This window comes from Ostrea edulis, chromosome 9, assembly GCF_947568905.1.
Source record: "Ostrea edulis chromosome 9, xbOstEdul1.1, whole genome shotgun sequence".
Classification (NCBI taxonomy): domain Eukaryota; kingdom Metazoa; phylum Mollusca; class Bivalvia; order Ostreida; family Ostreidae; genus Ostrea; species Ostrea edulis.
In genome coordinates, this window is record NC_079172.1 from 24,157,836 (window position 1) to 24,185,833 (window position 27,998).

At 34.2% G+C, this 27,998-nt stretch overlaps 1 protein-coding gene across 10 annotated transcripts; it reads left to right on the forward strand.

Moving 5' to 3' along the window:
• The first annotated feature begins 710 nt into the window (after nt 1-710).
• On the forward strand, nt 711-27,504 carry LOC125657993 (exocyst complex component 4-like). Of its 10 annotated transcripts, XM_056148931.1 has the most exons (32): nt 711-1,004; nt 4,952-4,992; nt 5,182-5,270; nt 5,955-6,017; nt 6,691-6,829; nt 7,158-7,246; nt 7,430-7,506; nt 8,620-8,746; nt 8,860-9,014; nt 10,098-10,168; nt 10,530-10,659; nt 11,124-11,144; nt 12,115-12,186; nt 12,734-12,871; nt 13,138-13,218; nt 13,486-13,573; nt 14,913-14,976; nt 16,744-16,844; nt 17,359-17,388; nt 18,609-18,626; nt 19,496-19,569; nt 21,630-21,768; nt 22,028-22,109; nt 22,567-22,584; nt 22,987-23,197; nt 23,344-23,427; nt 24,606-24,637; nt 24,842-24,956; nt 25,090-25,208; nt 25,335-25,430; nt 25,590-25,701; nt 27,153-27,504. In XM_056148931.1, exons 1-32 carry the CDS (start codon nt 951-953, stop codon nt 27,327-27,329), a joined length of 2,907 nt encoding a protein of 968 aa, XP_056004906.1. In that variant the 5' UTR covers nt 711-950; the 3' UTR covers nt 27,330-27,504. The 10 variants fall into 10 exon arrangements, with proteins under 10 accessions (XP_056004906.1, XP_056004907.1, XP_056004908.1 ...); XM_056148932.1 differs by lacking the exon at nt 22,567-22,584 and having other exon boundaries at nt 854-1,004; XM_056148933.1 differs by lacking the exon at nt 18,609-18,626 and having other exon boundaries at nt 854-1,004.
• The last annotated feature ends 494 nt before the right edge of the window (nt 27,505-27,998 follow it).

Below are 27,998 nucleotides of genomic sequence, written 5' to 3' on the forward strand. Positions count from 1 at the left end.
TGTATATTGCATATTTCGTGTCTGCGTACAGTATTCTAGATATGGTTGTTAGTTGATCGATGTTGCAATTTCCAAGAAATGTTAGAGCCCTGATGTGAATTTCTGCTTCAATGGCTTTTGCTCTAATAATAGGAAAGTAATCCTCCTTGGAGTGCACCGGGTTATATTCTTTGGATAAGTCGAAGAACAGACACGTGACACGATTCAAGGGCACGCATCTATCTGTTTTTGTCGTAAAACAAATGTTTACATACCATACAGTACTTAATCTGGGCACTGTATACGTGGAATAAATCATAGAACAAATCCCAAGCTGAAGACCATTCCACCCATGTAGACGAGTTGAAATTGAGCTGTATAAAGTTCTGCAAATGCGCAGCAGATCATCTCGTACGTTTTGTATATAGAGTCCTGTAAATAGACACCTGCGGGTTCTATGACAACGATGTGTGTTAATGTACCATACTAGGTACGTCTAGGTATGTTTGCATTAGGTGTGTTCAATGTCAGAGAACGGGCACCTTACGGAGCCAAATTTGTCTGGTGTCTTTTTGTTAGGAAGCTTCTTCGTAGCTAAGAGAACTTCTTCAGGAGTTATGATAGGGACAGCCCAGACAGGGTTTTCTGTGTTAAATGCTATTTCTCGTATTAATATTAGCAGAGACATACATATATATGTCTCTAGTATTAGTTTTCAAGAGATCATGGATATTAGATTTGTTTCATATAATCGGAGTCGAAGTAGGGGTCGTCCTATGGAATAGCCAGGTCCTCGTAGAGTGTTGCAAAGTCCTTGCCCGTAGGAGTAGGTATGTCCCTAGCCTATCTATGACCTATGACCTTCTGACGAATGGAACAAGGTTGTGGTTTGCGACGAGGCTAATGGTAAAATCGGACTCGTAATTCCATATTTCCCCCCAAACATCCGGTTTCCTCCCAGCTGGTGGAATATGGAGAAAAATGGGGAAAAAATTGTTAATCCGGCTGCGAAAGGAAGAGAAACGGTAAGGATAATGACAACGCTATCTATTATACCATACTATAAGTTTGCATTAGGGTTGTTCAATGTCAGAGAAACAAAACCCGAATTGCCTCGGTCTTGATCTCTCCTGCTAGCATATTTTCATTTTGATTATTCTTATGATTCTCAATAACCAATACTGAGGTTCAATAATGAATGAACTTGCATCAACATATAATTTCCTTTTGGTCCTACAGAAAGAGACATTTACAGGATGTGAAATCTTTAAAATATGAAATCTGTATTGTACACAGATGTAAACAGGTTGGGAACACTTCCTCTGTTGCGAGATATTTTAACGAAAACGCGATTATCCCCCTTTAGCGAGAAAGTAAACATTACCATAAACAGGTGTTTTGGCGTCTTTATTGAAAATAATGGCAAATCCCTTGCAACGCTGAATAAGTGTGACACATACTCAACATGACGCGAATTGTTTTTATAAAATTGACAACACAGTAAAGAAATTGCATATCAAAGGTGCTACATAAGAGGGAAGCAGTCTGAAATCAAATGCGTCGTGAGTGTTTTTGCATTGATTAATATATTTGCAGAAGTATCAGACAATTTAGCACTTTTTCTTCACAAAGAGATGTACTCCATGGCCGATGTTTTTCTCAGTTGTACGGGAAATATTTACTCTCGCTAGAGAAGGATAATCACGTTTTCGCGAGAGTATTTCGCCGTAGGGGAAGTATTCCCAACCTGGTAAAGGCTTATTCTCTCTAGAGAAGTGGACAGGTATAGCTTACATGGATATCCACAAGTATCCGGATTTCAAATAGATATAAATATATAGCCCTGCCACACTAAGTCACTATGTTATAGCAGAGACAATACATTACAGAAATTAGCAACTTTCTCAAGTCTCGTGGTAATAATGCACATGCCCACAACTGATTTTCAAGAATTCAATTTATATGTATCAACTTAAGAATGAATGATATCAAGTTCAAACCTTCTAAATCCTATCACCAGAACAATCAGGATATATATTTTCATCAGATGTTTCACTTCAAAGTAAAATGATAGTGCAGTTTAAAAAGGTGACAGATGATCCAAACTTGGAAAAATGGGCGAGATTTCAGGAAATGTAAATGTACAATTTGCCTACTTTTTTTGTTAATAGTTTAATTGTTGATCGTCAAATCATTCCAAAACATGTTATGTTCGATTCCAATTTATGATAGGAATGAAATAATCTTAAATCAGCATCCATTTATCAAACCAAGAAATAGTAAGTAATGATTTATAGGTGGACACGTATTTTTAACATGCTGCCGTAGGAGTTGCTTATCTCTGTTATACATGTCTCTAATACTGACATATGAAAAATGTATCAAACATATGCAGAAGCTTATATAATTAAAAATATCAAAAGGAAATCACTTTTTGTCCATGTAGATAGTGTTATGCTAACACATATGACGAATATATAACCTATTTATTATTAGTGCTTGTCAGAGTAACCAAGTTTCCTCTTGTGTATAAATTTTATAACTTAAAGCAATACAAGTTGTAACTGATGGTATTTTTTTTTTCAACTATTCAATTATGCAGCAAATAACACCTATCACTATAACTAATATAATCCCCAAGATCTGAAGAAAAAATCAGCCAAAAAAAACCCAATGGAATACTGTTTGAGAGCATACCTACAATGATAGTTTCGTATTAACCGCCATTGCGTCGTATACAGGGACATGGAAACGATGATTGTCAAACATAATTGGGTTGCTGAGACCGAGGTCATATATAAGACGGAAACTGACGTGAATAACGGCACATGCTGTTTGTTTTAAGATATATTACATCATATTTTCATGAACGACAAAAAGTACTGTAAGTGTTAGAAAGTAATAAATAAATTAAATGCAAATATGCCACTCAAATGAAATTGTGATAGTGAATTTTCTATAAAATTGTTTACAATTCTGACACGTGCTGATTGCCTCTCTTTTATTTTTTTTCCGAACTTGTGACCTCCGAGGTCAATGCACATCGGAGATTAGAAGCTTGAATTACTGACAGGATGACAATGATTCATGAATCGACATTTTCTGCTGATCTGACGGATGTATTGCTTCAGATTTACTGTGATTCTATTTATATATATTCAATCACACATAATTAGGTGGAATATTTGTTCTTTTATTTTTCAATTTATTTCCCATCAGTTATAGCTTGTACTGCTTGTAGCATGACCTGTTTGAGGGCAAAACAAAAAGTATTGGTATTAGTATTTATATCCATAACAGGTGTGTGTGGAAACAGCTGTCAAAACATCTTAAGGAGGCAGAGTACAATCATTTCTACCTAGTGATTTTTATCAAATTAATCAATTTGTATCATTAATGAGTTGTACTTTTGAAATTTTATTCAGAAAATAAAAATTGCCTTTGCATATAGAGTATTGTGTAGGGGTCAACTCAAAGTATTGACACCATTATGGGACCTAATGGGGATTTTCTCCTAAAAATAAAGAACTTTTTCATATTTTGCCCTAGCATTTTCAATCAATGTAATATTGTGAAAGTCTTAGACATACATGACCATAAAATGAGATAAAATCAATGTTACCATTTATAAAGATCCAAAGGACCATCTCAAAGTTTCCTCCCTGCAACATTTTTGGCTCTCATATAACACTTTAAGGCAGAATTTTGAAGACAAAAACCCATAATTTTGATTGCATCTTCCTGAATTCATAGGAACTTACCAAATCTATCAAAATAATCTATTTGGCATGTATAAGGTGGAAAATGAAATCAGAAGAAATTAGGGAACTTTTCAAAGTTTTCATTTAGTTGTAACCACTGAATATGTAAGCAATGATATATTGATGCTTGAGTCCATTTTTTGAAAAGATAATTTCATGTTTAAAGACCTGTAATTTTGTAAAGACTGCATGATCAAATACGAATATAATTGCTGTAGATATGGTTCCAAGGGATTATCTAAAATGTTTCTTTTTCAGTCGACATTTTTACTCTTTTTCATCAATAAACCAGTTTTTTTTAATGAAACTGTATGATTTTGTTTGCAATTTACTCAATTCATAGGAACTTACTCAATATATCATGTATGGGTTACGATGGAAAATAAATCGTTTTGGGAATTTATACTTACAGAATATCTCAAAATTTTCTTCTGATTACTGTTATCAACTGGTTTGAACTGAAGCATTCTTCTAACACTTGATTTTTTTGTAGTGACATTCAGTATAGAACTACACTGTAATATAACATTCATCATGTTAATGATACAACGAACAGATTATTAGATGTAGAAATTGATTAGACTCGCTCAATCTGCTCTCTTTCATGCCTTTTTACAATGTCAGAACATATAGACAACTAAGCCAACACAGAAAGCAACCAGCAAACATCACAAACAAATAAGCGTAGAGACTTCAGCAGGTCTATCAGTTGATCTCTCTCTGATGACTGAAGCTTGCTGCTCAGGCACTTTGAATCATGACACATCATTGACATGTCAGAATGGGAGGAGTTTAGAGCTGAAACGATTCACCGAAATATCGATACTGTTCAATATAAACCCTCGATTCAATGTCTCAATTTTCTGTTCGATACCTTTATTACAAGGCCCTCATACAAACTGGTTCAGTAAAATTCATCAGGTTTGGCCTGTAATGATTATTTTTACCTGCATAACATAATTTTTTCATGTAGATTTGTTAAATTTCAAAAGATTAAAGAAGAAATGGCCATTTGAAATTTGAGGGCAAGACAGCCCCTTGACAACGGGCCGAGACAGAGATATCTCGGCCCATAGGGCGAGACAGCCCTCCTTGCAGCTGTCTCACCTTAGCCAAGATTGGTGTATCAGGGCTGATACACTACTAGGTATATGATATAGTTGAATCTCTGATTATGTAGTAGACTTATACGTGTATTTCTCTGATTTCAGTCCGAGTTTCTCATGGCCATTGTCAGAACTTTATCTACAAGGTAAGGATCTTCACATGAGGGAGATGCATTCTTTTAACATATATTATGTCTGTAAAGCTCACCCAGGGGCTTAATATTTAGAAAAATTATGCAGAGAAATTAAAGAATGATTAAAGGAAAATGTTGGTTGTTAACTTACAACTCGAGGAGAAAAGTGGATAAGATATTGTGTATGTGTCATTTCTGCAGTGCGGATTTTGAACAAAGAGAAAAAGAGAAGGCGAGGATAGAAAAGACATTCACACAGAGTGACAAGAGACTTGGAGAACTTGTGTCTGGTAAAAAATCCGTCCATTTTTGTCACTTGTAAATCATTAACTTAAGCCTCACCTTTGGTTGTATGTCTGTGTGTCTCATAGAATTCACACTCAACACGTGACATTGGTTTTCTCTCACAATGTCACTGTGTCTCATAGAATTCATACTCAACATGTGACATTGGTTTTCTCTCACAATGTCACTGTGTCTCATAGAATTCATACTCAACATGTGACATTGGTTTTCTCTCACAATGTCACTGTGTCTCATAGAATTCATACTCAACATGTGACATTGGTTTTCTCTCACAATGTCACTGTGTCTCATAGAATTCATACTCAACATGTGACATTGGTTTTCTCTCGCAATGTCACAATGCCTCTTATTTAAATATTGGAAATCTCAACTGCTTTGGCTAAATGGTAACTTAGGCCTTTGGCTGTATGTTTATGTGTCTTCCAGGATTCACGCCCAACACGTGACATTGATTTTCTCTCCTAATGTCTCTCGTTTAGTATGTTTAAATATTGGAAAACTCAACTGCTTTGGGAATAAATGGTAGCATAATTGTACTTTCATATATGTTTTAATCCTTTTTAGGAGAGCTAAATAACTTATTTTGTTTTATCAAACATGTATGTGATTTATTTTGTGAATGTTGCATATAACTTAAACTTACATCTGTATCTTTTGCACTTATAAAGAAAACTATCAAGATCTTGCCCAGATTACCCAAGACTTCAGCACCATCAGTAAATCAGTCAATGGTAAGTTAGGTTGGTTTCTTTGAATTAAAAAGAATTCAGAAGAGGTAAATTTTAAGGTTATTTATTCATTTAACATTCATGGTAAGGATATGAATAATGGTAATTTGATCTGTTGTATGTGCATGAGAAATATTTTGGCTTTCAGCAGTGATTCGCAAACATTATTTCCCACACAATAATGTTTTAACATAAAGTATATAATTTGTGTGTGAAAAAAGAACTGGATGTACTTGTTTCAAACAGAAAATTTCAACTTTATTTAAAAAAAAAAATGAATGACATAACTTGTTAAATTGTATCATCAGGGTATATAAATTATGGAGGTATGTGGTAATAATATATATTTTTGACAACATCAACCATACAAAGGAAATTACCCCATACATCCATATTCTATACAACCTTCGCAATACAAACAACCTGGACACATATTCCTTATATTTCTGTACATTAAAAGAAGATATTCATACTACTATGCTCCAATTAACTTTCCATACAAATTGAGCCTCTTTTAAAAAGATGTAAAACATAAGTTCCTTTTTGAAGATGCATGAAGATTGAAGGAGGAAAGGATTATTGACACAACACTGGCCAATGGAAATAACATTTGGATATGGAATTTATTTCACTTGTGAGACAGAACTTCCCTTGATATTCTCTCTGTACATTGTAGAAGCAAGAGAAAAGATTAAGAAAATTAAGGATGACCTCAGCAGTTGTAAGACCCTCTTACATTGTAAGAGGGATGAATTACGAAGACTTTGGATAGAAGGAGTAGAGCAGAAGACAATGGTAGCCATGTTGGATCAAATGTAAGTATGATTCATTTCACTGATCCCTCGCAGAAAGTTTTTTTTTATCCCACTGTGTGTCCCTGTCAGAATTCTGTAATGGAAATGATACTTGTACCAGACTCATTGGTTGCCTTTGACGAGAGAGTGATCTAGGTCATACGGACAAAGGCTCTATGTTTTAGTTGTGGTTAATCAAAGAAGGACAGGGTTGTTTTGAGTTCTACTTTGATGGGTCAAGTTAGATAACCATTATCCTACCACAGCAGGACTTCAATTGATTTATTTACATGTATGAATTATTGGGAATGAATTCTTGTTGTAACATTGCTGTACATTTCTTTTTAAGAGAACAGATCAAGGAAGTTCCTACAAAGCTAGATAATCTCTTGTTAAAGAAGCATTATCTTCATGGAACAGAACTAGTTGTTAATGCTGGTATGTGAATGAATAAAGCAGGGTTTCTGACAATCATATTTTATAAGTCTTCTTTGGAAGAATTACACTTACAAAAGAAACACTGATGTGAATATTGAATTAGCTGCCTGAGTTCAAATTGTTATCTTATATTACACATCAAAGTCTACTGTTATGAATAGAGGCTCAAATTTTATTTTTAAGTCGCCAAATTGGAAAATCAGCTGGTTGGAGTTGAAGCTCTGAGGGATTTAAAAGCAGAACTGATTACAAGAAAAGAGGTAGAAAAGCTAATCTGACACAAGACCTTATTAGCTCACCTGAGCCAAAGGCTCAAGTGAGCTTTTCTGATAAAAATTTGTCTGTTGTCTGTCATCGTTGGCATTGTAAACTTTTCACATTTTTATCTTCTTCTTCAGAACCACTAGGTCAATTTCAACCAAACTTAGCCAAAAGCATCTTTGAGTGAAGGGCTTTCAAGTTTGTTCAAATGAAGGGCCATGCCCCCTTCAAAGGGGAGATAATCACATAAATGCAAAATTATGGTAGAGTCATTTAAAAATCTTCTTCTTAAGAACCACTGGGCCAGAGGAGCTGACATCTACTTAAAAGCTTCTTGACATAGTGCATATTTAAGTTTGTTCAAATCATGGCCCGGGGAAGTAGGTTGGGGTCACAATAGGGAATCAAAGTTTTACATGGGAATAGATAGAGAAAATCTTTAAAAATCTTCTTCTCAAGAACCAATGGGCCAGAAGAGCTGAGATTTACATGAAAGCTTCCTGACATAGTGCAGATTCAAGTTTGTTCAAATCATGGCCCCAGGGTAGGTTGGGGCCACAATAGGGGATCAAAGTTTTACCTACAAATATATAGGGAAAATCTTTAAAAATCGTCTTCTCAAGAACCACTGAGCCAGAAGAGATGAGATTTCCATTAAAAGCTTCCTGACATAGTGCAGATTCAAATTTGTTGAAACAATGGCCTCCAGGGGATAGGTTTGGGCCACAATAGGTGATCAAAGTTTTAAATAGAAATATATAGAGAAAATCTTTGAAAATCTTCTTCTCAAGAACCATTGGGCCAAAGAAGTTGACATTTACATGAAAGCTTTCTGACATAGTGCAGATTCAAGTTTGTAAAAATCATGGCCTCCAGGGGTAGGTTTGGGCCACAATAGGGACTAAGGTTTTACATGCAAATATATATATGGAAAGTCTTCAGATATGGGCCAAGGTGACTCAGGTGAGTGATGTGGCCCATGGGCCTCTTGTTGCTAGATTTTTTTTCTTTTGATATTTGTTATTTTTTTATTTGGAGTACGTCTATGTAAGATCTCCAAAAATTTCATTATTTCAAATAGTGTTGAAATTTGTTGGTTTCGTATCTTGCAGCAATTACATGAGGTCTTGATAGATGAATTGAACAAACAAATCTACATAAAGTCACAATCACCAAACTTCTCCTCGCTCCAAGGAAAGAAGAGTAGCACTGCCCAGAAACAAGACAATCTGAAAAGAAGTATGCTGCTTTCCAAATTCTTTAGTGTACTTTAAACAATGATGAAAAAATATTCTTATTGCTCAAATAGTGTAGATTTGGATGTTTTATATTTAAGTATTTTTCATTTGTAGAAGGAGTAAATGGTATTCCGCCTCCAGAAAAAATGGAGTTTGGGAAAGAGGTCAAGGAGGATTTGAACTCTAACCCAGAGGATGACCCTACCCACTTTATGGCCATCTTAGTCGAGTCCCTTTATATGCTGAGAAAAATACCAGAGGCAGCTGAGGTACATGTATAGCCAAAGAGGTTGATAAAGTTAGATGTTTAAATGATGATAAACAACTAGGGGTGGGGCGATATCCTTTCTACCCGATCCTATAAATATCACGATACTTGATACACGATACGATACATATCATGATATTTTGCATATCAATAAAAAGTAGAAAAAAGGATTTCAAATTTATTCAGTTCAAAACAAAACAGAAAAAATATCACTAGATTGAGCTAGTTACTTGACTAGAATAAAATGAATATCACAATGCTCCAAAAACTTCTCAAATTTGATGTTTCTTACACCGTTTTCCCTTTCATAAACTGACAATCCAAACCTCTCCCATACCCCTGACTTGCTCCAAGTCGGTTTTGTTAATGTTATGTAGTCTGTCATGTTTTTGTTTTTTTTTTGGTTCTACTTTCATTTTCTGTTAGACGGACTAAAAATACCCGACTTGTGACATTTGGATATTTTTGGAAAATGTTATGATGGGTATCGTCATTTAATATTGACATGTGTATCGATCTGTATATTGCCAAGATTAGTATCATGATGCATCGGTGCACCAATGGTTCGTCCCACCTCTAGTGTGTAATCGTAGATTATCGGTGCACCAATGGTTCGTCCCACCTCTAGCGTGTAATCGTAGATTATCGGTGCACCAATGGTTCGTCCCACCTCTAGCATGTAATCGTAGATTATCGGTGCACCAATGGTTCGTCCCACCTCTTTAACAACCGTATTTACCTTGTACATACAGAAAGATGAAGGTCGGCATTCACAGAATGACGTAATTAGTGGTAGAGGTATGTACTGTACGTCACACCAGGTTCATGAGCTGGTTGTACAGAATAAACATGGAGACATACATGTATGCTACAGAGTATTTGGAATAAAGTATTTTATGCATTGTAAAAAAAAATTTATTTCAAGGAGATTCGTAATTTTATGAACAGTCTATCAACATAACAGAAATTGAAATAAACACAAGCAATTATGAATGGACATAAAACTTTGTACTCTTTGCTCCTTGTGAATGAGCATTTTCAGGCTGGGATTGGTGTTTGTACTTGAGAAATTTATCTTTGGTAGGGCCTGAAAGTCAGAATCCAACCAGAATTGTCAGCCATTGTAGCTCGGACTTCACAGCATATACTAGAGAGGTTAGAGAATTCAGTTCTATAAGCACAGGTGTATTTTAGTATATACTAGAGAGGTTAGAGGAATTTATTTCTATAAGCACAAGTTAATTGTAGTACTGTATGTCATGTACAGATCCAGAAAAAAATTTTCCAGAGAGGGGGGAGGGGGGGGGCATTCCTGGTAATTTTTTTCAAGGGGGGGCTCTTACTGTGTATATACTATTAAGGGTCTAAAGTTTCAGTATTTTATAGCTGAATTCCATAAGAATGGGGAAATTTTTGTGTATTGACAAATCAGGAGGGGGATCAAGCCTCTTGGAACTGTACATGCCAGTAGGACGAAAAAAAATTCATATCAGAATTATTGTCTTTGTGTCTGTAGCACGTCTAACCATGTGGACAGCTCTAATCAGTCACAGTGTCTGTTGGACCTGCTGGAGAACATCTTCCATCAGTTCCGATTTGTCGCCCACATGCATAAAGTAGTCTTGAGGAATCTTCACAGAATCATCGTAAGACTGTTACATTTTTAGATATATATATACATTTGTATTTGTATTAGATTTCACCTAGTCTCTTCCTGTCTAGTGTCAATATCTGTCTTATGGTGAAAATCACATTTAGCATATAGAAAATTATTAGTACTTTAGCTCTTTAGGAGAGATGCATTCCTGAAATTGTTGAAGTCAGTAGTATACATTTGAATATGAAATGAAAATGAAACAGTTCTACAATTGCAGTACCTCAGAATTTGATGATGGCTACATTTAGAAATTTCTGATGTGACTAACTTTTCAGATGTCAGGTGTTTTTACTGTAAGAAACCTTTCCTTTAGTTAGAGTAGCGATATAGTGCCATGTGACTTTGGTAGTGTTGCATTGCAAGTCAACACCATTTCAAAATTTCAATTGCATTGTCCAAATGTTCATTTTTTTGGTCACTTATCACTAAACCTTGTTTCTATTTTCACAAAAGACAACAGGAAGCAGAAGGGAGGTAACTTGTGTACCCAGTTGTTTTGGAATGCCCTGTTATTTTCATTTGTTTATTTTCTTTTCTTTTTCTGATTTCATTCTTTCAGATGCCTTTTCATCTAATTGTTTAAATTTTGTACTTTGCCTTGGAAATGGAGTTCAGCTGTATGATCGTAAATCTGTGTTATGATTGCTTGATCTTTATAGGAGGTTAAACCATATTACAAACACTGGAGCATGACCTTAAAACCTGATCGTAGCATAAAATCACAACTTTTTAGGATTGCCTGACAAATTTGCAGAACAAAAATCATAGATGAACTATTTATTTTTCACTTTAAAAGCTTTTTAATTCTACTTGCTCTGGAGTTAAAATTTTACCAACATAAGACAATCTAAACACATACAGCAGTTATGAGCATGAAATTTCTTCACATCTGACGTAGAATGCAGTCTGACAGACTAAAAAATTGTTTGATTTGTATCAACATGACACTGTATAGAAACTGTTACTCTACAGAATAAGAATATGCCACCCACGAATAGGGTGGCAGAAAGCATGCTCTATTCTCCCCCATTCTTTTTCAGAATTGCTTGTCATGTAGGGGTAAATGTGTATGCTAGAGGAAGTTTTAAGTTGTGTTTTGATCAGCTGCTACAGTCATGCTCACTCTGATAGTTTCAACATGGTTATTAATGGTTTATAGAGAATGGGGAAGGAGGAAGTATCTTCCCATAAACAAGTCAAATAAATATGGACTTTGCAAAGTGCTAGTCATTTAATAGTGAAGTAATTTAAATGGTCCACCACCATTTTCTTTGATTTACGAGGTACAAGTAGATAATAATGTTAATGTACGAATGCTAGAAAATGGGGATTTTGAGATGGTTTTTTAATCATATTCTGAACATTTGAAATATTTAAGAAAACATATGAATATCTCAATTGTTGATAGAGTGGTTGATAATTCTGTTGCGCTGTTTTGTTTCAGGTGTCTGGGGTTCCAGTCCGACAGGAATGTCTGTATGACATGACAGATGTTTGGTCTAAAATACAAGCTGTGGTAAGGCTCTACTTTATATAAGCTGTGGTAAGGCTCTACTTTATACAAGCTGTGGTAAGGCTCGACTTTATACAAGCTGTGGTAAGGCTCGACTTTATACAAGCTGTGGTAAGGCTCGACTTTATACAAGCTGTGGTAAGGCTCGACTTTATACAAGCTGTGGTAAGTCTCGACTTTATACAAGCTGTGGTAAGGCTCGACTTTATACAAGCTGTGGTAAGGCTCGACTTTATACAAGCTGTGGTAAGGCTCGACTTTATACAAGCTGCGGTAAGGCTCGACTTTATACAAGCTGCGGTAAGGCTCGACTTTCTACAAGCTGTGGTAAGGCTCGACTTTCTACAAGCTGTGGTAAGGCTCAACTTTCTACAAGCTGTAGTAAGGCTCAACTTTATACATTGTCCACAGGAAATCCATCTTCATCTGTACCATTTTATATACCTAATTATTTCTGACAAAAACTGCTTGATTTAAATTTTCAAAAAATGTGATTATTTGGGGAAATGATATTTGTGGTATATTACAGCGCATGTTTTGATGTTATTAGGTGGAGTTGCTTCTGAGGGAGTATCTTGATGTGGAGAATACTTCCTCCTCCAGACAGCGAGCGCCCTCCAGCTTTGATGAACCCAGCACGGATATCAACTCTTTCTTTGCTAAGAAGAGGCCAGCAAAGCCCAAAAAGGTAACCATAGTGACAAAGGAAAAACCATAACAACCAGTCAGGCTAATTATGTTATATCGTAGGTGAAAGCTGAAAGAGATTTGAAATGAATAAGATAAATGGTTATTCCAAACTTCAGATTTATGAAATACATGAACTTATAACTGAAAAATATGTTAAAATTTGAATATTAGGTCCAAATGATCTGAAAAATGATTTTAATGATAATGAATTAATTTTTGAAATATTTGTTCATAATACATGATCAGAGATTTTTTATTTTGTAGATGGCATTGTTCCGATTTGATGCTTCGATTCATGCCATCAGTACTAATAGCTACGTGGATGATAGTCGGGCTTTTGATACTGTAAGTCTTTCCAGAATTTTCTATATACAGTTAAACCTTGTTATCTAGAACTTGATAGGCCTGAGAAAAAACTTCTAGATATCGGAGGATTGGAGATTATGCAGGTAAAATACTTAGAGAAGAAGTGGTTGGGATTTCCGAATCACTTCAACATATCCATGGTATTTAGATATCAGTGTATGAAATACCGATGTTCAACAGTACATAAAACTGAAGGTAATTTATGAGTGGTAATTCTTTTATTGACATCTATTTCTAAAATTGTAGGGGGATCTGTTCAGTAGTTCATTATTGGCAGAGATGGGCCTGGAGAAAAATCAGATGGTGTGTAAACCCAGTGTATACAATATAACAGGTAAAAAAAATACAGGTGTTGTGTAAACCTAGTGTATACAATATCACAGGTAAAAAAAATACAGGTGTTGTGTAAACCTAGTGTATACAATATCACAGGTAAAAAAAATACAGGTGTTGTGTAAACCCAGTGTATACAATATAACAGGTAAAAAAAATACAGGCGTTGTGAAACCATGTTTATTACATTTTCAACAGTGAGATACTGAAATTTATCCATTGATTGAAAATTGTTATTTTCACACTGTTTCTCTTTGTGTTTACTTTCACAGAGTGAATATAACAATAGGGACTACAGTCAATATAACAATAGGGACTACAGTCAATATAACAATAGAGACTACAGTCAATATAACAATAGGGACTACAGTCAGTATAACAATAGGGACTACAGTCAATAGAACAATAGGGACTACAATTAATATAACAATAGGGACTACAGTCAATATAACAATAGAGACTACAGTCAGTATAACAATAGGGATTACAATCAATATAACAATAGGGACTACAGTCAATATAACAATAGGGATTACAGTGAATATAACAATAGGGACTACTTGCTGCAATATTCATCCGCGATACATAAGATCCCCCTTCATTTTACGTGATACATAATTAATTTTTCATGTATTTTATTACAATACCAAAAAATCTTTATTAAAGTTGTCTTATTGTTCAAATGTATTTATTTTTATATATTTTGCATATTTCTTAAGTTACTATATTTTCTTCGTAATATTGTTTTGAACATCAATACAGGGACAGTTAAAAGTGCTCAATAAGGAAAATGTGAGGAAAATGTAATAAACAGAAAATTCAATGTTGGAATTTTTTTTTTGTGTGTGTGTTTTTTTGTTGTTGGATATAGATTATATTTCACGAGTGAGACAGGAGGGTTTTTTTTATACTTTCACTCCAGTCCAATTAGAATCAAACCTCTCGCTTTGCTCGATATACGGACAATTATAAAAGAAATCCTGTCTCACTCATGTATCCAACAACAAAACATTGAATATCCCCTATGTATATAATATAACAGGTAAAAATACAGATGTTGTGTAAACCCCATGAATACAATCTGGCAGGAAAAAATAGAGGTGATGTGTAAAATGTAAATCCAATGTTTACAATATCAGAAAAAATTCTGCTGGTATGTAAACCCAGGGTTTACCATATATTCACAAACATATAAAATAATATGGTATATACATGTAAATTCTCATTTCTACAATTTCATATGTTAAATATTACAGAATATCATGCCATATGGTTCATAGAATGTGATATTTTATGTTGTTAGCTTTTAAATTTATATTATGTTTTTTTTTTTCCCCCAGCAATATTCAAACCTCTGGAGTTATTCATAAGAGAAATAGAAGATGCCATTGCTTGTCCAGATGGGTAATGATATTTGTGTTTTTTTAGAACAACATTTTTGCAAAAAAGATCCATCTATCAATATACATGTATCTATTATTACAACAGTAACTTGAGTTGATCTGAAGAAGAGTCGGATCACGTCGAGTTGACAGGTGCGGATCATTAGATCACACGAGACACGAAGCGTCAAGTTTGATCTGATGATCCACGCCTGTCAACGAGATGTGATCCAACTCTTCGGATCAAGTTACTGTAGTAATGATAAATTTTCTATATACGTACCCCCTTAAATATTTTTAAATCCACTTTTAGCAGATAATAAATCTAAAACACAGAAATGCAGTTAAATTGTATTTTGTGTATGCAGATTTGTTTGTGACGCTGTTGATATTTCTACAATAAACATTGCATTGATGCATTGTGATGTCATCAGTTTCAGAGGATACTGATACAGAATCAGAAAACCACAGTGTGGTGATCCGGAAAACCGGATCACACTCTGAAATCAACAGTATCAAAAAATGAAACATTGATGGCTATATAGTAAAACATATTATTGTAAATCAATGTGATTAATTAATGTATGATTCATATTGATGCAAGCATTGTATTTCAATGAATATGCCTTGTCTGTAGTTGAAAGTAAACCTGATTATGCTTTGCTGTAGCATAGACGTTAAAGAAAGGGACCGCCGACTGGTGATGTCATCCTTATATTTCTATTGAAAGTATCTCCTCGCGATTTCAGCGCCCTCAATGAGATGTATAGAAAGCAACGTCAGTTGTATGAAAACACTGTTGTTTTGTACATTTCAAGGAAAACACAGGTGCAGGAATTTAAAATGTAGCTATGCCAGCCTTTCAAAGAAATTAATACACTTTGGGACTTACAAGGTCGAGGTTTATTGCCTTACTTAGCAGAAGAGTTCGTATTGGAATCTAACCAGTGAATTTCGAATTATTATTTTTCATATTTTTTTTAAGACTGCAACTGATTTATGAGAAATAGAATAAAAAATTCTGAGCTGGCCTTGGAGAGTTCCCACTGACAAATAGATGAGAGTAGATAGGGGTAAGTATTGCTGGTCTTGGTGTCCGGATGTTAGAGCTTGAATTTGATCCCCTCATGATGTATCACACTATGTCTCTAACATGTGTATTGCAGATCAATGAATTGTCCAAACAGTACAATGCCAATGTGAAAAATTATTTATCAACATTTTGATTAATGGCGCACGGAGAAACTTTTTTTTTTTTATTTGTTATGTGGTGTGTATCTCCCCCGGCCTCCACCTGCTTTATTGCTCTCATACTCTACACAGAGCAGCAAAAGATTTCTATAAATCTATGAAAATATAAAATTTGAAGAATGTGGGATAATTCATTTTTATCTACATGTAAGTCATGTAAAATTCTTAAGCTTTAAACATTGATACACGACTTCCGACGAGTGTTAGGAGAAAGTGTGTGTGAGGGGTGGGGGGTGGGGTGGGGGTGTTGGGGGGTGTTGTAATCAGACTGTTTAAACACTTGCATTTGAATTATAAATCATACCAAGTTTGTTCAAGCATTTCATTTAAAGTATGCAGAAACTTTTCGTTTCACATATTCAATACTTGAAGTTTTCGTTCTCACTTTCTGTACATCCCGGTGAGGGCGCTACTAAACTGGAAACATATTTCCCCACCACAGAGAGTTGGCCGTCCCTCTGTTTTACATCTATGGCTGTAGTAAGAACTTGACTGTGGCCAAAATGTTCCTTATTTTAATATATGTCTTGATATACAGAAGATCCAGTCTCCAGGCTTTCGTGACAGACTTTGTCCAGAATATTTTTCTTGGTCAAGTTCACTATACAGTATCTACCAGCATTGGTTCAGCCACAAAAGGTAGAATTTAATGTTCAATGTTTCAGTTTCATTTTTGTTATTTATACATGAGGAGAAACTTTAGAGCACAAATAATGTTGAATTAAAATACATAAACCAAACAAAAAAAAATCACAAGTACCAAACTTTTGCGAGTTTAAATTCTCAATTATGCTGTGAACAAAACCTGATTTACAGTGTTAATGAAATGTTATGAAATGCCTTTTTGGATTATGTAAGGTAAAAATGAAACTTTCAAAGTTAAAAAAAATTGAATATAGGTAAAAGAATGAAAAATATAGTTCATTGGGAATATTTGTATTCATGTCATTGATTTATAGCTCATTCAGAAATAAAGTTACCGATCAAAATATGACATCATAGTTCATTAGTAATCATGAATACGTACAACAGATGAAGACATCAATAAAACACAAGAACATTGTTATTTGTAAAAATTATGTAGATCAACGAGGATATGTTTTAATTGTGTTTATTTTAAATATTCACTTAATAGTGTATTTCCACTTTTAAGATTTAATCCGCTACTACAAAAACCCGCAGAGTATGTATGTTTTTACTCTCACTAACAATAAAATCATACGTCTGTCACACAAATATCTGTTTATCACGTGATTTCTCTGAAGGTTTAATTTCTTTTTGAATGTGTTCTCAAAACCTAAAGAGCTGTACATGTTATTGAACCCCTCAAAAACTTCAAATTTCATATTCTTATTCATTTACATGTACATGTTCTATCTTAACCAAGCTTCGTATTTGTTTATAATAATTTTTAGACAGATTTGGAATTATACGTTATTTATATTTGTGACAATACAAGTGACCCATTTTATCAATATTTACACATCTATCTATTTCAATTTTTTCCACAGAAGAAAATAAAAATAAAAGGAAATTGTTAATGTATGGTGTTTGCTGTGTCAATGAACAGACCAAGGAACATGTTTAATTTGATTGTTATTGATGTAAGGATATATTTTTATTGATATAAGGATATATCACAAAGAAATGTGAAAGAAGGACAAGAAACAACTCTTTATAAATTGGATATCAAAAATCTTATCAAGCTAAATGTACATGTACATGTATCTTTTTAAGTTATATGATTTGATAATGTCAAAGTTGCAAACATTCTTCAACAAAATAATGATAAGTGAAGCATTTTGGGGGAGGCCAAAAACAGCTCTTGTCGTACACGGTCCTTTTTTTGGTAAGGTGACAGATGTGCGATGAAGCAATAATATCAAGGACCTCTTTACTTCTGTAAAGCACTTAATCATCATTTTAGACTTGCTGCTAATTTAATGTTTATTTTCATACAAGATAATCTTTATGTACACATTTTACTTCTGCGAAATAAGATATCTTTTTTTTTTTTTTTTTTTAGGCTTTTGTGTAATTCTTAGCATGATATGCAGATCAATGTGATTTTAAATATTTTCATGTAGTGTGTACAGTTGTTCTTCATTTATTTTATAAACTCCTTGAATTGATAATAATTTAAAATCAGCAATAAACCTGATATGGAAGATACAATCGATTTTATTATGTCATTTTTATGCAAACATAACAGTTCCTTAGCCATATTCAGTAACTCGGGTTCAAAGTTCAAAGTTTGAGTACACTGCATTGATAACATTATGAGATCATTATTCTTAAGAGGTAGAAGCTACTGAACTTGGCTGTGAATATCTTTAAATCTGTGCATGATACCATATTCTCTTACATTATCTAAATTTTCTTTCTTGTTTCTATCCACTGCAGTGGATGAGGAAGATGAGAGTAAGTGTCAGCATGTCATGTGACTGTCATGTGACCATATGCCTGCAGATCTGCACAATTTTTATCTCTTCAGTGAATGTCTGTGTTCTTATTGGTTGTAGCATAAATTAACATGCAAAGAAATAGAACTTGTTATTTTGTGTCCATTGCTTTGCATATTTTTGTACATTGCACTCAATGTGTACCAGTATTTAGTATATATGTGAAAATATAAACATATACAGGAAATAAGGCAGTATTTGCTGTATAAAGTTCATGTAAGCAAAATAACTTGCATGTGACAATATAAAAATTATAAACATGTACATTGTGTATCATCTAAAGTGCATAGATTCCAACTGAAAAACTAAACCCTCAGATGAATGAAAGTGATTAATCTTTAATGTGTAACGAGTAATAAAGATAAAAGATTAACAAATCATACGTATTAATTGACCTTAACTCCACAAGATCATACATATTAATTGACCTTAACTCCACAAGATCTAACAAAATATTGCTTAGAAAAATGTCAAACACCCAGAGTCTTGCCGTCCTTACGCTGATTTTCTTTACCCCCTTTAACAGGCTCATTTAAAATGGAAAAGTAAAACGATCATGTGTGTAATTGTTATTGCTCTGATAGATCAATATGCAGCGTTTGATAATTTCTTTTGATTTGATGAATGTGTTGTGAACAGTTAGGTGTTAGTGTTGTTTTAATGTGAAGTGACACTAATTTTTATGTTGTTGTGTTGTGTTTTTTTTTAATTTAAAACACTGAAATCTCATTACCTTGTGTTCTATTTGACTACTTAGATGTGTGCGACATTCTTTTGGAGTTCACATTACAAACATGTTTCTGTATACAATTTTTGATCGTGTTGCAGGCTTTGACGCCTTACGGCATGTGGTGGATCACAAGATTCAAAAGGAGCTCGGGGTCATTAAACCTCTGCTGACAGTATGTATCTTCTTACCTTAAATACAAAAACAGTATTGATTGTTCAAAAGTATTCAAAAGTCAAAAAATGAGTTTAACACACCTGTGCATTCCATCTTGTAGTAAAACTAAATTCACCCTCATCTGTCAAAAGTATACTGGTATTACTCTGTGATAGAAATTTATTCTTTGCACATTTTGCAGTGGTATTCTTTTGAATTAGCTGGCTATAAGTGAAATCAAAGTACTGAAAGTAATGACGAGAGGCATAATATGATACTGAATTTTAACGTGTACATGTATGTCTGTAAGGAAATTGTTATGGGTATTAATGACCCCCAAACTATCTTTAACATTCTGCTACAGTGTTTAAAATTAATGGGATTGCTGGAAAAAACTTTAACTTGATCATTCAGTCAGAAAATGTAGGTCAGATGTATCATCCAAATTATAACTGGCGGTGAGTAACCTTAGATGTTTTAAAGCACATACATGTAGAAAGTACAATTACTGAGTTATGGACCTACTATACCCCCCCCCCCCCCCCCCCCCCCCATAAAAAATGATCTGTAAATTTAATGCAGCGGTAAATACTGAACCTCATAAAAAACTTTTAACTGCAAAAGCTTAAAATTGCTCATGTAAAAAAAACAAAAAAACAAACCAAGGTGAGATGCAGCATAATTATGAATGGTTGTATAAATGTATATTCTAGTGATGAAATGGCACTCAAGTTTGAATTTCTAATATTTCATTGACCATTAAACAATCTAAAAATCTTAGAACAGTTGTTCATAGACATCAAGAACAGCATCACTGTAGGGGAGTGTGAATATCTCTCTGGACATTATGCTCCATGGAGCTAAAAGGACAGACAGGAAACATCTATGATGATTTGATTTAAAGTTTTCTCCTAGAAAAAAAAGTTTTCATTAATTCTTCGCTAACATTGATTTATTTCATGCACTTTTGTTCAAATTTATTGATGATGTTGATCATGGAAACATTGTGAACTATATTTTTCCAGCAACTCTCCTATCAAATTAGTTTCTTTTCTGTCTGGATGACTGAGAGTGAACCAGTTTAAGGCTGACTGTATATCACAAGAAAAGATCACCAGTCTATGCAATATACACCGTCATTCATCATCATGGGAATATTTGATGTTGTGGGAATACTTGACGTTGTGGGAATACTTGACCATGTACATGATTGTTATGGATTTTTATGCCCCGATTGTGACGTGGTTGAGGCATATAGTGCTACCCTTTTCCACCTTTCTGTCATTCTGCCGTAATTCAGTTTCCACTCATTATTTCTGAAATGGAATCACATATTCATATTATTTCTGCAATGGAATCACATATTCATCTGAAATTCGGTATATACATGTAGATACATTATGAGACTACACAGGTTAGATAATTTTTTACAGTTGTGCCCCTTGGACTAAGAAAAATTTCAAAACAAATTCATACATTCTACTCATTATCACACATGGAGATTTTGAAATAAAATTCAGAATATAGGTATGTCACAAGAATACACAGGCCAAGTTTATATTTGGGTCAGGCCAAACATCTTTGGTGGAACTCAGAAAATTTCAAACAAAACTTCAAGTTCCCGCTCAATATTTCAGTCATATGTCGACATGTTAAATTGAAATTTTGGATATAGTTACATCCTGAAAATATGCAGGTTAAGTTTGTATTTGATTCCCATCAAATAAATTTTGGAAGAGTTGAATCCCTTGGAGTTTGAAAAATTTCAAATATTTCACAGTTTCAACTCATTATATCAGTCACACATGGAGATTTTGAATTGAAATTTTGGATATAATTATGTCATTAGAATGTGCAGGTCAAGTACATGTGTGGGTGTAGTCAAATAATTTTTGACAGAGTTAAGGCCCCTAAAGGCATTCATGTACATTGATAATTTTGATATGCATAAGTTTATCTGCATAACATTTTTATTGTCTATTGCAATTGGTCTGTGTCCATCGTTGTCTCATGCATTGACAATTGAACATTTTGAACTTCTTGATAACTACCATTCCAATTCTTTTCAATATTTTACAGAGTACAGTGACAGTGGACAAGAACCTTCAAGAGCTAAGAGAGCTGATGCAGGATCTGCCTGACTATGCTGATCAATTCCTGAATATGATTTGTAACACACTGAAGGAATACAGAGACACCTGTCATTCAGCATACAGGGGTAGGTAACTCTACACAAACCAGGACAGGTAATCCTTGATAGTCACAGATAGATGTACAATTAGATTTCAGCAGCAAGAATCTTTAGAGATATGTGTTATTCCCTCGCTAAAATAAAACACCCTCCAAATCTTCATTCTTAAAAAATCTCAACTGCACCATTACCAGAATGATGAGAATGGCAGATTATCAGATTACACAACAAAAGTTTTTTAGTTAAACGTGAATATTTGGATGTAGTAACATATTCCTTCTTGTAGAAATTGTACAGTATGACTCGGATGAGAGACGCGTTATCAGCGCCATGTGGGCCAAAGATGAAGACATAAGTCGATTCCTCAGGTACGAAAGAATGGAAAGGCTTTTCTTTTTTGCCATATATATATATATATATGTATATATATTAAGGCTCGTACAAATACTTACATACAGTGTATGAATTCTTCAAAAATTTCATGTAAAATTTAAGGATACACATCAACTTAGCAGTTGTTTTATGTAAGAATCAACAATTTTGATGGGGGAAAAAACAAACATCAACTTTTTAATTTTGACATTGACTACCTTTAATACGTATTTGTACTGCATCTATTCCCTATTTTTGTACCATTTAATATTGACCATAAGTCCTAACTAGACTTTTTAATTGTATGTGGTATTTTCATTTGCTTTTTGAAGAATCTTTACATTGATTTGTCAAGGTTCACATTACTTTCATATGCATTTTCTTTATATCTAATTTACAGTTTTGTATGATTTTATGAAGCAGAAATGTAAAATTTTACTTTTGTGTGACTAGTTTCAGTTATGAAGTCAGGTAGATTGTTTTATTGTTTGTGCACAAAATGTCAATCTGATGCCAAGGCTTATTCCCCTATAAATCTGCTGAAGAATTTCCCAACACATCACTCGTTTAATCATGCACCGGCAACTGTTCATTTACTCAGAAATGGTCTGTGAGAGTTTTAACAAAGTAATGTTTTATGTACACACACATCTTCGCTAGCCATGGGTGACACCCCACAGTGTGAAAAGAGAAACACCATGGAACATCACCTTTGGCATGCGAAGATCCTCATTTACACATGCAAATGTCATTCTCCATTGCTGTTTACTTTTTTCCATTAGAAATTAACAATTTATAAAAATCTGTTGGGCGTTTCTCATCTGCAAAGGTTTATGAATGTCTGACAACAAGTCTGTTTTATTTGTTTGACAGATCCTTACCAAGTTGGCGGTCCCTTCAGTCTGCCAGTGGCCAGGAACTAGCCAGCGAGGACGTCTGCTCAGAGGAAGAAATCAAGGCCCTTAATTCTAAGGAAGCCCAAATACTCATCAGCAATCTCACCTCATCAGATGCCATGATTCAGCAAGAAATCATCACTGATGTCACCCAAATGAGGACCATTGCCAATGTGCATGAAAGTTTGGTGTGTAGTCTAAAGTTTTTGTCATAAACATATATGTATAAGACATTTTACATATTTAGGAATCATTGAATATCATTGGAAAAGTTGTGTAGCCTCTGAAGATTTCATAATATTGCAGGTTTTTTTTATTGCCTCTTTTTAAATAGGAGTGGTTTTCCAATCGAATGAAGGATTTTTCCAATTGTTTGTCTGCCAGATCTGCTACAACGGCAGCAGACATTGCAGCATCTGTAAGTCTTCCATCTTTCAATTGAAAATAAGCTTTATCTGATATACATGTGATTTTAAAAATCTCTATCTAGTCTTATTTTAGATTGATAGAGAAGAAGGAGTGTTTCATTTAATGCTTGTAGTACAATTGTACAAGGGTTTAATGCTTTACTGGGAAATTTTAATCATGGTATAGACTACAAAACTTTCAATCAAAATATGAATGGTATCTTTCTGTATGAAGACAATACAGACCCTGAAGACAACTGACCGCAGCTGACCGCTAACACAAAGGAATGGAGCTATTCTTACAGAAAATGAAACAAATGTAGATGAAGAACAAATATTTTGGCTTCAATTTCTTTTAACTGGTCTCTTTCACCACTAAATTTTTTTTTTGTAGACAGAGAGAGATTTGTCATACTTCCTTGATACGTTATATATATGAATAGTTTTCCAAATTCCATGATTAGTTCACAAAAAAATTAAAAGATTTGGCAATGAAGTCAAGTTTAAAGTAAGTGTTTGGTGCAAATGTATCTTATCATTCATTGCTAAAATGGTAATTTAAAAAAAGTAACTGATTACTTTATTGATTAAAATTTATTTCATTTTAAGCATGGAACTGTTAAAGCTTTTTATCAGTAAATATGTAGAAATGTTATGGGGAATCCAAAACAGCCATCTCTATTTCCTGTTTTGAGCAATAGTCTTCTTCCACCCTAGCACCATACTGATCTGTAGTGATGCAGACACCAAGTGAATTCCAAATAAATGTGCACAAAGTATTAGCACATACAAATGAATTATAGAGAGTAAATGGTTTTCTACCAGAACAGAACACATTAATGTTTTGAACGGAATGCTTTCGGCCGGTAATGGAACAATTCTAGACTGAGAATAGAATGGTAATGAGACAATTCTAGACTGAGACCAAAATGATAATGGAACAATTCTAGACTGAGAATAGAATGGTAATGAGACAATTCTAGACTGAGAATAGAATGATAATGAGACAATTCTAGACTGAGAACAGAATGATAATGAGACAATTCTAGACTTGAGAACAGAATGGTAAATGGAACAATTCTAGACTGAGAACAGAATGGCAATGGAACAATTCTTGTTGGATAGTAGGACACTTCAGGGTCTGTACTTAAATGTTTGCTATGTTTCATAATATATTGTTCTTTTGCAGGAATATCCACCTGTATCGGAAAAAACTTTAAGGTACATAGACTTTTGACTCATATCCAAGAAATACAGTCCACCCTGATTTGCATACCTATTTAATAATATATCAGGCCATTGAAAAATCAGTGACTTTTGTGATATTAAAAATGAAATAACATTTCATTGAGTATGTTGCAATATTTGATATTATTAAATTTCTTTCTTTCATTTTTTAAAATTTATTTATTTTTTGTAATTTAGTTCCCTTAAGAATTTAGTGAAGGATTTCCAGGATTTAGCCGAAATATGTCTTCTGCTTCTTCATCTGGAAGTCAGAGTTCATTGCTTTTACTTCCTGTTACCAGTTGCTAAGCAGGTTTGTAATACATGTATCACGATTCATTACATATTCGTACTGCTTTATCGGATTATGGTTGGATCCAGAAAGAGGCTAGGAGTTTATTTACTCCACACATGTATAGCTATTCATCAGTTTGTTATCTTATTAGTCCAATTATGCTGGACCCATTGATGATCTTGACCCAGATTCTAACGTCTTAAAACTAAACAAGGATCTATCTAGTATGGAGGAAGTTTTACAACAGAGTCTGCAGCCCAAGAAGTTCAGGTAAGACAATCTAGCAAATCTTTGTCAATATTTTCTCAAAATACGTGTATCTTACATGTATATTGCATTTAGTAAAAAACTTTTTATTTGCCTTTACACTGTATATGTACATGTTTATGTGTTTAGGTACATATTCGAGAGTCTGGGATTTTTAGTGGCATCAATACTAATGAACAGTATTCAATACATGAAGAAAATTAATGAAAATGGCATCAAAAAAATGTAAGTACCATGTTTTAAAATTAAAATGCACAGTAAGCTGTTTCTACTTTAAATCTATTGATAGTTAAAAATTACATGTATAACTAACAAGAAACAGACTGAATGTCTCCGTTGCTGACATTTTCTGTCTATTTTCCTACTTTTCTTGTTTTTGTGTAGGTGTCGAAATCTGTTTGCCATACAGCAGAACCTAACCAACATTACGATGTCTAGAGAAGCCGATCTAGACCATGCCAGACAATACTACGAACTCCTGTACATAAACCCAGACGTAAGTGAAAGTTAGTGTGTGTCCTAATATACACACCCACAGTACAAACTCCTGTACATAAACCCAGACGCAAGTGTGTGTCCTAATATACACACCCACAGTACAAACTCCTGTACATAAACCCAGACGCAAGTGAAAGTTAGTGTGTCTCCTAATATACACACCCACACTACAAACTCCTGTACGTAAACCCAGACGTAAGTGAATGTTAGTGTGTGTCCTAATATACACACCCACACTACAAACTCCTGTATGTAAACCCAGACGTAAGTGTGTGTCCTAATATACACACCCACACTACAAACTCCTGTACATAAACCCAGACGTAAGTGAAAGTTAGTGTGTGTCCTAATATACACACCCACACTACAAACTCCTGTACGTAAACCCAGATGTAAGTGTGTGTCCTAATATACACACCCACAGTACAAACTCCTGTACGTAAACCCAGACGCAAGTGTATGTCTTAATATACACACCCACAGTACGAACTCCTGTACATAAACACCGACGTAAGTGAAAGTTGGTGTGTCTACTAAAGGGGTTTATAAAGACACACATATGTACACCCACACTACGAACTCCTGTACATAAACACCGACGTAAGTGAAAGTAAGTGTGTGTCCTAATATACACACCCACACTACGAACTCCTGTACTGATTTGTCATGCAACTCAGATTGTGTTCCTGTGCTTGTATCTTTCTAATTTTTCTTCAGATTTCCAGAACTTGTTTTTAATTTTTGTAGGAGGATTCCTCTTCCTTGTTGTTTATTTATTGGGTAATTCCTAGTCCAATATTGTTTTTTTTCTTACCCTCGCTTTTATTTAAGGAATGAAAGTAAATACTCATTTTATACGATATAAAGTAAGTTGGGACAGTTTACGCATTATAAATTGCAAAGCGGTTTATAAAATAGTGTAAATTGTCCCAGCTTACTTTATATCGTAGAAAATGAGTAAAAATTACTTTCATTCCTTATGATTTAATTCAATGAATGGCATTTGATATTATTTGATGAATAATTCTATAGAAAATGTGAATTTTTATATGACGTGGACCAATATTGCCAAAGCAACAAAATTCAAAGAACAGCCAAATGTATTGTGATGTCATTCCTAGAACGTCATGTAACGGGAATAAACTACAACTTTTTTTATACGATATAAAGAATGTTGATAAAAGTCAAATGAACCAATCAAATTGCATGTTATAAGTAAAATTAAATTATATTGTGATATGTGTAGGGGAAAGTCAGAGTGGACTCCATATTGAAAAGGGAGAATTCAGCAACACCAGCTGGTGTTGCTACTCTTCCTACTTTTTGCAACTTAATTGTTTCGCGGATCTACCTGTTTGCAGATCCACTTCTATTTCAGTTACGCAATATTCTCTCAGAAGCTTGTTTTCACTGGTTAGTTAATGCAGTTGACTGCTGTAAATATTGTAGGATGTGATAACGATGATAGCAGAGAAGGGAGGTCGATATACATTCCAAGAGTACACAGAGCTAGTTAAACTTCATCACAGAAGCCATGCTGCCCTGTCTCCAAGTCAGCTGGAGAGACGCATGCAGAAGCTGAAGGAGGTCTTCTTCAAAACCCCTAATGGAGAATGTGATCCCTGAGAGATGGAGTATTATTGAAAGACAACAATGGATGAATGAGAGGCACATGAGAATGATCGATTCATATTTGCAGACAATAATTGCTGTTTTATAGTGCTTTTACTGTGCAATATATTTTTTTTTTTCATTTTGATCACTATTTATTAAAGTAAATACTGAATATACTTTAATAAAACACTTCTTGTCATCTTTCAGAGGTGTATGCATTCAAGGTACTGCCTGTTTACATTAGTTTTACTTCTGATTGACCAAGGGATTTAACTTCTATGATTGCTTGTCTCTACAGAGTACTGACAGAAGCATCAGTGAAATTGATACACATTTACTCTCATTGGACACTTGTTGGCATTTGCTGCAGATATATATAAGATTTAATCACACAGGAAGGGATTTTAATGAAGAACTTTAAATGCTAAAAATGGGGAATTTTTATTGTAATCAAGGCAATTCCAATCGTGCACGACTTTTCTATTACTGTTGTATGTTTCACGACTTCCAATGTGCCTTTTTTAATGTTGCATTATCTGCGATCTACTGTATACAGGGAAATATTCGGCCCCGTTTTATTTTCGCATGTCAGAATGTGAATTTAAGATGGTGAATTCCAGATTCATAGTTTCTTCTCTTGTAACACAACTATGCCTGGGTGAATTTAAAACGGGGTGAAAC

Coding starts and splice junctions, on each gene's coding strand:
- LOC125657993 (XM_056148931.1), top strand. CDS start 951: ATGGAGAAAAATGGGGAAAAAATTGTTAATCCGGCTGCGAAAGGAAGA. Junction 23,428..24,605: donor CAGCAGACATTGCAGCATCT/GTAAGTCTTCCA, acceptor GTTCTTTTGCAG/GAATATCCACCTGTATCGGA. Junction 25,431..25,589: donor GAAAATGGCATCAAAAAAAT/GTAAGTACCATG, acceptor GTTTTTGTGTAG/GTGTCGAAATCTGTTTGCCA.